This window comes from Sitodiplosis mosellana, unplaced genomic scaffold, assembly GCF_009176505.1.
Source record: "Sitodiplosis mosellana isolate CC-2019 unplaced genomic scaffold, AAFC_SMos_1.0 Smas_scaffold_1, whole genome shotgun sequence".
Lineage (NCBI taxonomy): Eukaryota > Metazoa > Arthropoda > Insecta > Diptera > Cecidomyiidae > Sitodiplosis > Sitodiplosis mosellana.
In genome coordinates this window covers 21,503,086-21,517,378 of record NW_022595244.1, presented here as the reverse complement: position 1 = coordinate 21,517,378, position 14,293 = coordinate 21,503,086, and the positions used below count along the sequence as shown (strand labels likewise).

At 35.7% G+C, this 14,293-nt stretch overlaps 3 protein-coding genes across 9 annotated transcripts in view; 1 reads left to right on the top strand and 2 right to left on the bottom strand.

Moving 5' to 3' along the window:
* Positions 1 to 5,704: 5,704 nt before the first annotated feature.
* On the bottom strand, positions 5,705 to 7,375 carry LOC129568490 (cytoplasmic 60S subunit biogenesis factor ZNF622). Its single transcript, XM_055446465.1, has 3 exons — positions 6,641 to 7,375; positions 6,345 to 6,508; positions 5,705 to 6,127 (listed from the first exon to the last, which is right to left on the bottom strand). Exons 1-3 carry the CDS (start codon positions 7,245 to 7,247, stop codon positions 5,777 to 5,779), a joined length of 1,122 nt encoding a protein of 373 aa, XP_055302440.1. The 5' UTR covers positions 7,248 to 7,375; the 3' UTR covers positions 5,705 to 5,776.
* A 16-nt stretch (positions 7,376 to 7,391) lies between these two features.
* On the top strand, positions 7,392 to 8,563 carry LOC129568497 (uncharacterized). Its single transcript, XM_055446477.1, has 2 exons — positions 7,392 to 7,559; positions 7,618 to 8,563. Exons 1-2 carry the CDS (start codon positions 7,540 to 7,542, stop codon positions 8,489 to 8,491), a joined length of 894 nt encoding a protein of 297 aa, XP_055302452.1. The 5' UTR covers positions 7,392 to 7,539; the 3' UTR covers positions 8,492 to 8,563.
* A 1,060-nt stretch (positions 8,564 to 9,623) lies between these two features.
* LOC129568464 (serine/threonine-protein kinase minibrain) overlaps positions 9,624 to 14,293 on the bottom strand; it is a 28,647-nt gene continuing 23,977 nt past the window's right edge. For all 7 annotated transcript variants that reach the window (XM_055446412.1, XM_055446403.1, XM_055446421.1 and 4 more), the window contains one exon: positions 9,624 to 13,231. In XM_055446412.1, the coding sequence (XP_055302387.1) occupies positions 12,456 to 13,231 (776 nt within the window). In that variant the 3' untranslated portion in view covers positions 9,624 to 12,455. The remainder of the gene's footprint in view (positions 13,232 to 14,293) is intronic.

Below are 14,293 nucleotides of genomic sequence, written 5' to 3'. Positions count from 1 at the left end.
AATTCGTTATGCTCTCGTTCGCCCCACAACTGCTGACAGCGTTATTATTTCTTTTCGGTGGATAAGGATGTTTCACATCATCCGGCCGGATGTTTTTCTGTCGTGTAAATTTCGCGTCTCGTGGAATATGCTGTCATATTGCTTTTGAATGATGAGAATATACAAACAAGTACTCGTTTCTGCTCATGCAATGTTTTTCGGCATTTGTTTTTCCACTTTCGATCCATAGATTTCACAACATTTCGAATGAATATTTCTAAAAGAAATATTGTTGACTCCGAAATCTATTTTGATAGTGAAAAAATCAATCCGGCAAAATATCAATCAATTAAATACAAGCAACCAAATGAAGTCAATTGAACCTTATCGCTTAAAAAAAAAAATTAAAAGACAATCGTTCAACAAACGCTTGTGGAAGAACAACATCCTCGGCTACTTCATCCGGCTGGGTAATATAAGCTCTATCTCATTTCTCTTCAAGCTTTGGCTGGATAATCTTCAAAAAGTTTATTGAACGCGGTTTCTGTTTATTCAAATTGCTTTATGTGTGACTTTTTATGCCACGAATGTTTCGAATCTTTTTCTGGGAAAACTAATTTCTTGCAATTTTATCGAATTTTTCAAAATAAAGTGGCCATTAAAACATTTTCAAAAGGAACGCTAAATATTTTCCAGTGAACAACAAGCGATGAATTCCGTTTTAAGCGATTTGTAATCCAATTTTAAATCCGTTATTCTCTTACACATAATGTCACGAGCAGAAAATAAATTCCACGTGTATCATTTACTCTCAAAAGCATCGTTATCACACAATTGTCTTATTTTTCGTTTCGCAAAAGTCACAATCCCTGAATTAAATCTTGTTACAGTAATTCGGTTGTAAGCTCCTTCCATTGTGTGTAATGCTTCCTTTGATGTTCGGTTTTGACGTTTCACTGAATCAAATGAATTTGAGCGCATTTAACAAAACAATTGAAAACAGCAGTGAAATGAGTATTTCGAACATGAAAAAAAAGGAGAAGATTCCTTTGTAATGAAAGCACATCAGTAGAGCTAGAGTGAAGCGGATAAATGAGCTTGCTTTTGTGCAACTGAATGATGTTCACTTTGTAACAAACTTTAAATGCTTTACATTTAAAGTTCTGATGTGTTTTTTTTTGTCTCTATCTCTTTTACGTAACATTTAACTCTCATACCGAAAAACAAGTTAAAATCACTTTCAGCTCGGCGCTTGGAATGCTATTTATTTTAACTTCAGCACGATTCAGCGATTAAGAGAACGTTACCTTCGAACGCACATATCAGCAAATGTGCACGCAAACAAAAGCGAATTATTTTACATCCACAGCGTTCGTTGTTAGACGGTTCCATCAAGTGGCATTTTATTGCGAGCGCTGTCATCATCAGGAAAAGCTGTAAAATAGTAGAAAAGCCATGTACAATGAGAACAACACTGAACAACAACGGTATGCTGTGCATGCCACACCGTTGGATGTGAGGGTGATGTATGAGTTAAATCATTTCATGTTTTAAGTATCCATCTGACATCTATTTTCGTATCTTATGTTTTCATTCGAATCATAAAATTCTGACATTAGCCATGGGAATGCTGGCACAGCCGAACAAGCACACACACAAAAACTGTCGTTACAGATTTTCGTTTACGGCGACGAAGTTCACTTTTCGCCGTGTCTTGTGTGTAGGTTTTATGACGAAACATAAGCAAAAAAACATGCGAAAGGCCGACGAAATAGATACACATGTAGAAGGCAAAAGTGTGTGGTGGTGGTGGCGGCGGCTTATGTGGTTGCCATTCACCATTGTAACAAACACATGCGTTACGAATAATAATTTATTGTTTATACTCGAGAAATATAAGCGTAAGTATAACGTACCAGTCAAAAGAGTGTCACCAGAAGTGTCAAGCGAACAAATGACAAGAACAAATGTCTCATGAACGGAGAGCGAATTTTTTTTTCGGCTGCTTGTTCTTCTTCGTTTTTCGTGAAAACTTATTACACGTTGGTTGGAAAAAAGGATGCGATGCTTGTTGATTATCATATTTAAGTTGGTGGTATGGTTGTTGATATTGGCAAATATTTTATTTTGTCCTTTTCTTGCGTTCTTCCGAAAATTGGGAATCACTCGACTTCGACATGATTTTATTATTTATGGATTCAGTGATCATGGAATCGATGTCATTGGAAATAGCTTGTTCACATGGCCCACACTCTAGTTTTCCACTCACTCAATGATGAACAATATTCGGTACAGCCACACCACCAACACCCAAGCGTAGCTCTTTTTTTATCTGCGTGACATGTAATCTACAAGCAATATCCCTTTCACTTCGGTATGCCTGTCATATGATACATGAAATCCATATGCATTCGCATCGACACTCGCATCGGCATTCGCTTTCCATGAAAATCAAATTATCTAAGCACATCGAAGTACACACACAATCTCCTTGTTGCTCTCCGTTGCGGTATTCTTGTGCCACACTCACCATTCAATAGCTGCAATGGGAACAATTCGCAAGGAGCCTTTATCAACAATCGCTTGGTGCTTGGCCGACTTCTCGTCTTGATATATATATTTTTGCGAATGAATGCAATGAAATAGCTTCCGCAGGATTTATGACATAAAATATGAACGAATTTACTGAAGTGTATGTTCGGTCATATATACATCATACACCATCAGTGGTCACGGCTTGTTTTGGATGTGTGTCTCTTCGTAATATTCCACCCGACCGAAGAAATGGAGAAGAAAAAGAGAAGAAAAATGAACCAGTGTGACGGTTGCACAAACATGACATTAAGTTTTATTACACGCATAACATTTCGTTTATTTTGTGTTTGATAAGACAGAAAAAAGCGATAGGCATCTTTACGGCAACCTTCGGTGTTTACGACTTTTTTCGCACTCTTTCAATATTCGGCACTCATATATACGTTCAACGACGTTAATAAGTTATGGATTTCTCTGATTCACAACAAAGAATTAAACATCTCAGCGCTCTCTCTCACCCTCATCTTGCTCCAGCAACCAAAAATACATCAACAAATTTGTTGTTCACACTGAACAAACGCATCATATAATTCGTGCGCGCCTTGAAATCAAATACCCCAAAATGCCTTTCACTGCTCCGCTTTTTTTATTGGGTCAATAATGACTCGCCATAAACGAAAGCATAATTTTGCTTTTTATTTGCATTCATTAAAACATTTTGCCTTTATTCCGATGCGTCGCTGCCGTCATCGTTGAGATTCTGTTTTTCCATTGGAAAAAATTCTGACAATTGCTCAAACCGAGCAGAAGCAATTTGCGCGAAAATATTTCATGTGCAGAAAAGCCACAGAGAATAAGACGAGGAGGGCAGGAGAGAGAGAGGGATAGAGAGAGAGAGAGAAAAAGAGGACGACGAAGAAAAAAATGTGGTCGATTACAGTTTCGTTTTATTGTATGATTGGGATGCTTGCATTAAAATAAAAAATCCTTTATTTGAATGAACAAAAATGCGAAAATCCTTGTAACCGATTCGATGGTCGTTGCCTTTGTTTTGCAACCGCTCGACAGGCTGTGTGTATTTTATGCGTCAAGGGAAAAAAACTGTTGATATGCAATGATGTGGGATTGGCCATATGTATTTTAATAAAAAAAAAAAAAAAAGAACCGAAATCTCGATAAACTCACATCAAATCCAATCATTTACTGTATTAAAATATTTATTCATGCCGCCGTTGATTGTGCAACCATTCGTATACAATTCCGCTCGTTTACTCTCATTCCATATGCATGTCATTTTCCATGGTCTTCCAATAGTGTAAATCAGATTTCTTCGTCTCCTCGGCTATTGACTCGTCTCGATTTATTCGCATGGAAAAATTGCCGAAAAGATAATACAAGAGCGCATTGGACTTTTAATAATATTACCAAAACTACTGTGAATTCCTTTTAGAGGAAATCAAATAATATCCGGTCTATTTTATTAGCTCTATCACTTGCCGATTCTCAACTAACTGAGACGTTCGTTTTTCGCTCTTCTCCTTTTTGCGTGGGTCCTTCAATCTGGATAAACGTTGCTGGTTTTTTTTTCCTTGCTTCTTCTCCGTTGCGTGTATTTTTTTTTTTTTATCATTTTGAAACAAATGCGATTCTTAACGTGTGTATACTATACAACTTTGATTCGATTACTGATGGTGGGATGAATATAGGATGCGTGTTGAACATACATAAAAAAATGTACTCTTCGTATGCGTAAGTGAAGCGAAGCGGAAAAGTCTTCATAGTCATTTTATACAATTTTATATCGTAAAGCTTGTTTTCATCACAGAACTTTTTTCGCCGAATGTGATACGGAAATGGAAAAACGAAAAGCAACCAGAAAAAAGGAAGAAAAAAAGAAAAGAAAAGAATGGCAGAGCCACCATGAAAACGTTGAGGTACCAAAGTCAATGTCTTTGACACTGTAAAGCGATTTTTGGGTGGTTTTCACAAACAAATGTCTTTGCAGCTTCACTTTATCCATGGCATATATACACAAATATAATATTGTCCTCATTTGTTACATTGGATCCGACCAAAATCGATGGATAGCAAACGAGGGATGATGATAATGAGATACCATATCCGGATCACAATGACAAAAAACGGTATACTTTTTGCCATCGCTGCTACTGTTGCTTGTTTTTGAATTATCTTTTCTGCTTTTGAATTTATTTAAAGGCCATCTTTTCCTCTCTCCGACGTGATTCGCACAGAATTGAGATACATCGACTCCAAGACAAACAACATAATTTGAAAATGTTGAATCAAGAACACACACAAACAAACAGTGAAAATAGAACGAAAGTAATTCAAAGAATAACGAATGTAACAAGAGCACATCGTTAGCAAAAAAAAACCTTGATTTTCATTTTGAAATATCGCCATTGTTGACAATCATACGCTTTTGCTCTTCATTCAAGTGGCATCTCGGTCATCATGCCATTGTCACACTAAAGTTGTTGACGGAAATGATTCTTGTAAAATCTTTACCACTTTCTCATTGAACCAGGATATCACGTATGATTTCAAACGAGTTGGGAAATGTTCCCCATTCGTTTCGTTCTACTGCATCTCATCGATCTCAATGAAATATTAACGAGTCAAAAGTACAGCATATGCTTGAATTATACATGAGATATTGTCACAATAAAAACCCATCTGTTGCCACTCCAAATAAGAGTCATTTACGAAGCGTATATGCTACGCATACACACTCACACCTCACACCATTACCTGAAGGATATGAGGCGGAAGTAGATTTATATGTGTTGTTGTACCATTCCCGAATCAACTTTAGCACACACCATTTTAATCGGAACTGATGATATGGAAATATTGTAAATAGAAACTCAGCATCGCAGTGAGGTGCGTGTTACAATGTGTGTTCAAATAAATACCATTTATACAATTAAGTGACAATTTCAATAACAGTCAATATTCATGAATCGATTCGACAATATCAATTAACGTGGATACTTTCCGAATCTCGTCCCCCATGCGTCCCCGACACGTTTATTTCGATTCCCATCAGCCTTGAGTCATTTCATAAATTATTCATACGAAACACTTGTTCCATTCGTTAAACGATTGTGGGCAAACAATTCCCATTCAAGCGTACCTCGAAGTGTAAGTTTAATCAAAAGTCATTCTATTTCTGGTTTGTAATAATAATTAATTTATTATTTGAATTAGAAAGTTCGGGTAGAAAATAATGGTTTTGAATTTAACATTTATCGACTTGTGGGCGGAAATATCTTTGTAATTTATTAGCTTTCACACCCAATTTTTGGTTCCATTTTTGATATTGCCGTTTCATATGGTGGATATCACGAGCCTTTTTTGCAGCGGCAGCCTGATGTGTTGTGGTCCAGCCAAGTGCACGATATTCCGATAGAACTTTGTGCAGTTTCTTGTTTGTCTTTGGAACCAAGGCACGATTTGGATTCAGGCGCTGTTTGTAGTAACGCAGTAGTGAACGGTGACCAATTACAGCTCCGGATGGCAGTACCAATTGATATTCATCTCCTTCCAACACTTCAGGCGTTATTTCTGCATCAACATCCATTCCGTCTTCCTGGAAATTGACACAAAAACCAATTCACACATGGGATTAGTTTATGATTTAGTTGATCAAAGTTTGGGTTTATGTATGTTTTAAGCTCATACACAATGTATTATGAAAATTCAAATCATTTTCACTCTAAATTTTGAATAACATTCAAACTTTTTGAGTTAATTGATTTTTAAATTGAAAATCGCTTCATTCCTCATACAAAATTCCGTATACTCACATTATCTGGATAGCTGGAGCTATAGTCATAGAAATCAGCGTACTCGGCGAGTGCAATACCTTCGTGCAACATTCGACAGTGTCCCTTGTCTCTCATGTGTTTGCGAACAGAATCCAATGAGTAGAACGTTTTGCCGCGATCATTACACCACAAACATATGAAATCTGAAAGTGAATAGAAATTGAATTCATATTCGATTATTGATACAGATAACTGTAGTGATTCTCATTGTTATTATTATTTATGATAAGAAGTTTGGTAAATTTAAAAATGAAATCTGCAAATCTTTTCCATACCTCTTGCAACTTTTTCACCCAAATACATCAGTAACCCGTCCAAATCGACGATGAATTCTGTGTCTGGAATAAAGAACGAGTGCACTGATGACATGTGCTTCACGTTCTCTACCATATCTTCACTGTGGTGTGGGCAGAATATGCAGTCATTGTTTGCGATTGGGTTATCGAAATTTTCGTCCCATTCGTCGGAATCAACTTCTTCAACCTCCATACCGTCTTCATTTTCACTTTCCTCTTTCGCTTGAGTCTGAGTTTGAGTCTGTTTCATTGGAACATCGGCTTGTGCGCCCAAATTCTGTCCCTTTTTCTCAGCAATCAGCACATTTTCCTTGTGTTTTTTGCTGTTCAAATGGTTTTCATGCGATTTGTCTGAAATGAATTGCTTACGGCACACGGTACAGTACAGTGTAATCTCTTGTTGTGCCTGTTCATCGGATGCACGCTGTTGCAAAACACGCTTCTGGAATTCCTCAGCTGTAACTGGTGGCAAATCACCAACTCGACGCTTCAAATTATATCGATGCCAATCGGTTTTGTAATGATCCCGTTGAATATCGGCATTCTGGAAACGCACATTACAATTTAAACATGTATGTGCTGACATTTTCCGAATGTTATGAAATTCACTTGACTCTTTTTATTTACGCAGGAATCGAACAAATTCACTCAGCTAGCTTATTGTTAGTGAATATCACGTTTTTCACGTTGACACAATGAACTACGGTGTGAGAATGAAAGTGTCACTTCGAGTTGCCCGATGTTTATTCATCGCTCGGTTTGACGTTTCGTGTCACAAACTGCTTGAAAACTCAACATTGGGACACAGAACGTGAAAAGCAAAGTGAAAATCTCGACGAGTCATTTGTTTTGTGTTGTTAGATTTTAAAGTTTCGAATATGGATAAAAAACAGAAAAAGTAATTTATATTATCGTGTATTCAAGAACTCCATTTACTGAATATTGGTTTCTTTTAGAAATTCGCAGAAGAGTGCAAAGCCTACCAAAAAGTCGCAACCAGTTGTGGATGAAAAGCCAAAAAGACTCGACTCAAAAGCACCGAAACAATCTTACGATTTGCCGGCTGTTCAATGCAAAGATACACTTTTGCTGGATTATGACTACAGCAAACAATATTCGAAGCGAAATTTGGTGAGCAATTGGGATAAATACGCCGATTTACCAGATGACGATGATGACAATGGACAATTGTCAGCGGCTGATTTTGAACAACTTTTGTCTGCATCCAAATCAATTGGTGATCACTTTACATTCGCCGCCGAACGAAGCTGGTTGCAAAATGATGGTGGCAATGCATCTGATGAAGGTTCAGTCGCTGCTGATTTATTCAAGTTGAATATTTCGAATTTGAAGAATGGAATTGGCCGATTACCATTCTATATGCGTCAAGGTCTGCCCAAGGAAATGTTTACGGACGATGAAATTACCAGCATGAACTACAGAGCCAATTACTTTGAGAATGAAAATAGCCATAAGTTATCAGCAGGGAACGAAATAAATCAAAATCTACTGAATATACTTACGAAGGAGAATGTGAAAGATACATCGAGTACAAATGAGAAAAGGAAAACTGATTACAGCTCCAAGAAAATCGTTAACGCTCCATCAAAGAAAGTCGAAGTAAAAACACCCACACAAAAGGACATTCCGCAGAGCTCAAGGGAGGCAGAACTTATCGATCAACTTACCGAAATCAAATTGACTCCCACAGTCACCACAATCCCAAGCAAAAGTAATCCAATTAATACACCCTCAAGTAGCACCAAAGTCAAGTCCAACAAAACGGAGGATATCCAAGATTGGCTCGACGATATCCTGAATGAAAATTGAAAATCGCATTCTTTGAATATATTGAAAATTGATAAATTGAAATAAAAACGTTTATTTTTGATATTAAATCCATATGTGATGTTTTATTAACAAATTCTTCGTCCTATACATATTTGTTTTATTTTTCTTCTGTTTTTTTTATTCTTCATTTTTTGCCTGTGTTCACACATCCTAAAGTGAATTTTTATTTGAGAACTATTTCATTTTTTGTCGCTATGGTTTTTGTTTCTTCTGTCGATTTCATTGAACATTGTGTGACCCCATACTGAGAATTGTCCAGTGTTGGCAAATGCAACTGTATGTTATGAGCTCGATTTTTGTTAGGCCAGTAAATCGTCTGTGAATTGATACCTTTGATGGATTGATTGAAATTGCACGATCCATTTTTCCCCTCCAGAAATTACTTAATTTACAAATTTAAATAAAAAATATCGTTGATTTCGATATTTGTCCCACAGATTGATGCTTAGATTATGCGTAGCAAAATGTATTCGAAAAAAGCTAATTTCGTATGATTTCTTGTGTTGACTATTTTGGCAGGGAAATTGTAGACATGTATCGCAAAAAATCGCGGCGATTTATTTCGTTTTTCTGGAATCAACGTTCATTCAAGATCATTCAACTTTCCGACACATTTAGAATGATCAGAAAATGATTGGATTTTGGGCGCAAACAATTGGAATAATTTCAATTTGTTTCACCTGTTAGTTCAACTCATTTGTGTGCGTGTGATTATGCATTTAGTTTTGATTGGATGTGGTCAATTGGTGCACCTTTTAAATATGTAGTGTGGATAGTGTTCTATAGTGTTCGGGTTTCGATCCGTGTGAATGTTTTTGCAGAGATCCAAATCAAAAGGTCGATCAAATCTAAAGGAAAATAAATTAAAGTAACGCCAATATGGAAATCAAAAGGAGTGTGAAATAAAAAGAGGATTTTTACATACTTTTTTTTTTTATTTATCTGGCAAGTCTTATATAATTCAGTTTGTTTTATTTATACACGTACAATGTTACCAATGTTATGAAAACAAAATTAATACAATTGGTTTGTTTTCCATTACTTCATTCAGTTGCAATAAAATTTGTCTAAATTCAATGCCATTTCATGTACAAATGAAAATTTTTCTAAAAAAAAAAAAATGTTCATCCTTAAAATGTACTTGTAAACACAAAATTCATTAAACCTATAGAAAAAAAGTCGCTGTTGTTTAACAATCGAAATTGTTTTGTTTTAGTCATCGTCATGAATTAAAATCAGACAACATCCGAATCGCTATGATTTACACCGATGTGGATGCGTCTCTATTGTGCATAATAAACGGCACAAAATGACTCAGAAAATGTCATAGGCAGCGTCAAGTATAAAACATACCCACGTTCATTGGAGTTTTGAACGGGCGCCTTTGACGCCTTCACATATCCAGTCAAAACAAAGCGAATTGGATGCGCCGTGATGAAAGGGATGTAGATTGGAGAATAAAATATCGCCCGCAAACAAAATGTGTAATGAACGATATGGATACCATTTTCCAGTTCGGAGTTCGTTTGAGACTTCAATTGTATTTTACAAATCAGTTTGCAAATTAAATCAAATTTGGAATAGTCTAAATGCTATTGAAGTTCTTTTTTTAAATAAATTTCATCATTTTTTTCATCAAAATATTTATTTTTTCCATTTTTTTGGCGTAAAAAAGATTACTTTTTTTGAGAAACTCAATCACACACGAACCAAAAAAATAATTGGATTTTCTTATTATTTTCATAAAATTAAATTAAATTTATCGAATTTTTTTCATTTGATTTTTCAGTTACTTCTTAGTCCATATATATCTATAGATATGCTAAATAAATGAGGGTGGTGAACATGGTAAATTGCATAGAAGTCTCAAATCAAATGAATGGTATCTCGATTTGTGTGTATCTTGTGTTGAATGTTTGATTTCAGGCATCGGTGCGGAATCATTTCATCACATTGAATCATTCGATCTTCTGGGCTCATGTGATAAGTATGATGCGTTTGATTTGCAGTCAACGAAGACTGACTTCTCTGTGTGCCATCGATAGTGAGCGATACACTGTCAACATGAACATAAAGGACGTCTTATGTACACGTACAAGCGAATGTCACTGCAAACACGATCTTATTGTACATCGCTTGGCAGCAGCGGCACAAAAAAATCAGTCTTTGCTCACTTCAAATCAAATGTATCACACTTGAATCGCAATAATTCGTCAAATCGAATGATTCAATGTGATAAAAGTATGCCTGTCCTTTTTTGTGTTTGTTTATTTGTTTGATGGGATCGGTTCGGTGAATCAGATAAAAAGAGAACATTTTACCGGCAGATTGAAATAAAACAATAATAGTGTTTTTCTCTTAACCATTTATATAAATGTAGAAGCTATAAGTCTATAAGTTGCTAAATGTTCGCCCATTATAAAGGGGTTTCCTACATCTCATTTTCGCTCTTGCGTGCGCGCGTGCTCGCACTCTCACCATCTCAATGATTCATATTACAACATTAGTATGCTTACATCTCTATCGTACATTTCCTTGTTTATGTCTTTATCGTAATTATTGTTGTTGCTGATTCATATAATTTGTTGTTGTTTTTTCTGTTTGCTATTCCACTTTCATACATATTACCACTATAAATACACTTGCGTCTAACTCTTAGTCCATATATATAGATTTATCTTTAATTTCATACACCTTGTGTGAAATGTTTTATTTCATTTCCAATAGTTGGTAGCTAATGATTCATTTTGCGCTTGATTCTTTGACATTATTTCTTCTTGTTTTCTTTTTTTTTCTTTTTTGTATTTACTTCATTCAGAGAGTAGAAGAAGAAAAAAAGTAAAATTAGAGAAATCGTTGCATATTTCATCTGGTTTTCGATCTACTTCCGTTTGAAATGTTGGTTGATTCCCGTTTACGGTTCATGTTCTATTATCGTTTCTTCTCCATTTTCTTTTTTCTTCTCTAACGTGAGTCCATTACAACACATTGGCCCAAGCCCGACCAAGGCATTTTTAATCAAAATATGCAATTTCGTTTTTAGTTTGTCCCTTGTGCATACTTTTTTTCGTGTTTTTTTTTTCTTCTTCTTTTCATTGTTTTATGAAGTCAATTTGGTTATAAATAATAATAATAATAATTTAATTATTCAATGTTCATTCATAAATATGTGTGTTTGTTTGTTTGTGTGTGTGTCTGTTGTCCTTAGTTATATGTTTTAATAATTAATCGAGAGAAAAGCCTTCTATAATGCAATTACATAATGTATGTATAATGTCTTGTCAATTTATCGCCTTTCCTCACACATTTCGTGCGCTAAATTTTTGTTTACTCCGTTATTCTTGCTCTCTCTCTCTCTCTCTCTCTTGCCCTTGCATCTGCTTCTGCTGCTGCTGCTGCTGCATTTTTTTTTTAGCAAGAAAGTGTGTTGTGTAATCTTTAGTATTCACACAGCTTCCAATTTTCTAGTTACATTTCATATTAAATTTTGAAGGTAATGCATAATAGTCAATCGTTCAACATGTGTTTTCGTTTTCTGTAAATGTGTATGCGGTTGTGTGTTGATGTGGATGTGTGTTTATTTTGGATCGATGTCGTATTGTTCCTAAAGATGCATTATTCCACCTATAAACCCTAAACTGTACTGAACACAAATATCAAGATGTGCTTGATACTTTACAATATCTATGTTGTTTGTTTTCATTCTTCAAAAATTGTATTTGAATTCCCCATTTAAACACACAATACACGTCCATCACATTGATGCGTGCGATACGCTCAAAACAATAGATTTTTTTGACTTGATTTTTCGAGACGTCGTTCATCACTAGCTACATAATTTTAGGAATTTTGTTTTGTTTTTCTTGTGTGTTTTTAACCATAATTCTGAATGAGAGAGTGTGTCGATGGTTGAGAGCCAGTGTCATTAGAAACTGGATGGTTTCTATGAACTGGACAAAGAGGAACTTGATGTCATCGTACTATTATTTTTTGGTACAGTTTCACTGCTGCTCATCGAATATGGTATATAAGCGATATTTCCGTTTGGTGCGACACCGCTGCTGAAATGATGCTGGTAGGCAGCCAGCGAATGGGTATCATTATTGACGGCACAATTATTGCTCAGGCCACTGTACAGTCCAATTGGTAACGAGGTCGGTGCAAAACTCTGTAGTACGTTCGATGCTGATTTACTATTTCGATGTAAATGAGCATGATTACCAGACAATGGTCCACCAATCGAACCACCGATCACTGGATTCGTTGTTGGATTCACAATGCCATTAAGCAGTGCACCGCTCGATGCTGACGAACTCAAACCGGACAACAGAAAATTGTACCGGGAATTTAGCAGTGTGGGATTGGTTGTTGTACTGCTGGTAGACAACGATGAAGACGATGGTAGTGATGCACTCGATACGGGATCACATTCCATTTCAAGTGGATAATTCGATGAATTGTTAACCACTAAACTATTTAAAGCTGCCGATGAAACATTGGGATTGTTGACATTGCTCACTGGTTCCATACTACTATTATTGGTGAGTGTTGGAATAATCGCTGCCGCTTGCTGTAGCGTTGTCGGCTGTAGCGAAGATGGATTATGCAGCGAATTCATCAAGTTGCCATTTTGCTCGGGAAACAACTTCATAATTAGGTCAATGCGTGCCGAACGTTGCTGCTGCTGCTGCTGCTGCTGTTGTGATGGTATTGATAGACCTTTAAAATATCATATATAATCAATTTAAAAAGGAAATGCAATATTTCTACTGATTTTAAATGCTACTATGTATATGTGTGTATGTGTTTATGCATGTATAGAAAGTTATTAAACGCTAAAGACAAATTGAATTTTCATCAACTACAAAATTAGTGAAATATTATAATAGAGTGGTCTGTCTATCTCTCTATCTCTCTACTGTCTATTCGAGTGATTTTTTGGCCGAGCAGCAATATTAATTTAGAATGAAATGTTGTTCGCTTAGTTCGGCTATGATGTGTGAAGTAGAAGCAAAAATAAAAATGAAAAAAAAAAACGATTTACGGTAAATAGAGCGAATCGTGAAATAGAAAAAACCACTAGACACTTCTTTTAATTATTTTGACAGTTTTTTCGTGGAACAAAACAAAATGAAAAACAGAAAAACGACTGTAATTTCAAAAGGAAAACAAAATTTCAACACACAAATTGCATTCAAAATGAACCACAAAGTATTAGAATGATCTTTACCTATGATTACGTCGGGTGCTTAATGGATTCTATCCATTTTTTTTTTTCGTTTACTTTGGAAATTCTTGTACGAAAATTACGTTCGGACGCAACTGAAACACCGCAGTATTTTGATTTGACTTTTATCTCAATTGTGAGCGGGGAGGAACATGGTGGCCAAACACACAATTTGATCATTGATCTCTTTTGAGGAATTTGATTTGTGTAACAGGGATTCGGTTTTTTTGTGGTGTTTTGCTAATTCCGATCGTTTCAGTTGTTCTTTTTTCTCTCTCTCTTGTAATATTATGTACGCTTTCATTTTTATGTCTCTCGCTATGAGCTAAAACAAGTAATTTTTTCTTTGCAATAATTAGTTTCTATCATTTTCTTTCTGTCCAGTATTTGTGTGTGTGTGTATGTGTTGATCTAAACGTTGAATTGATGCTGATTAATTTTTGTTGATGTGCCTGATGATGATGATGATAAAATATCCCGAGGCAGTGCAAGTCATCGTCGATCATCTATCGTTTTTTTAATGTGTTTTTTTTTTTTTAATTCATTGCAATTTT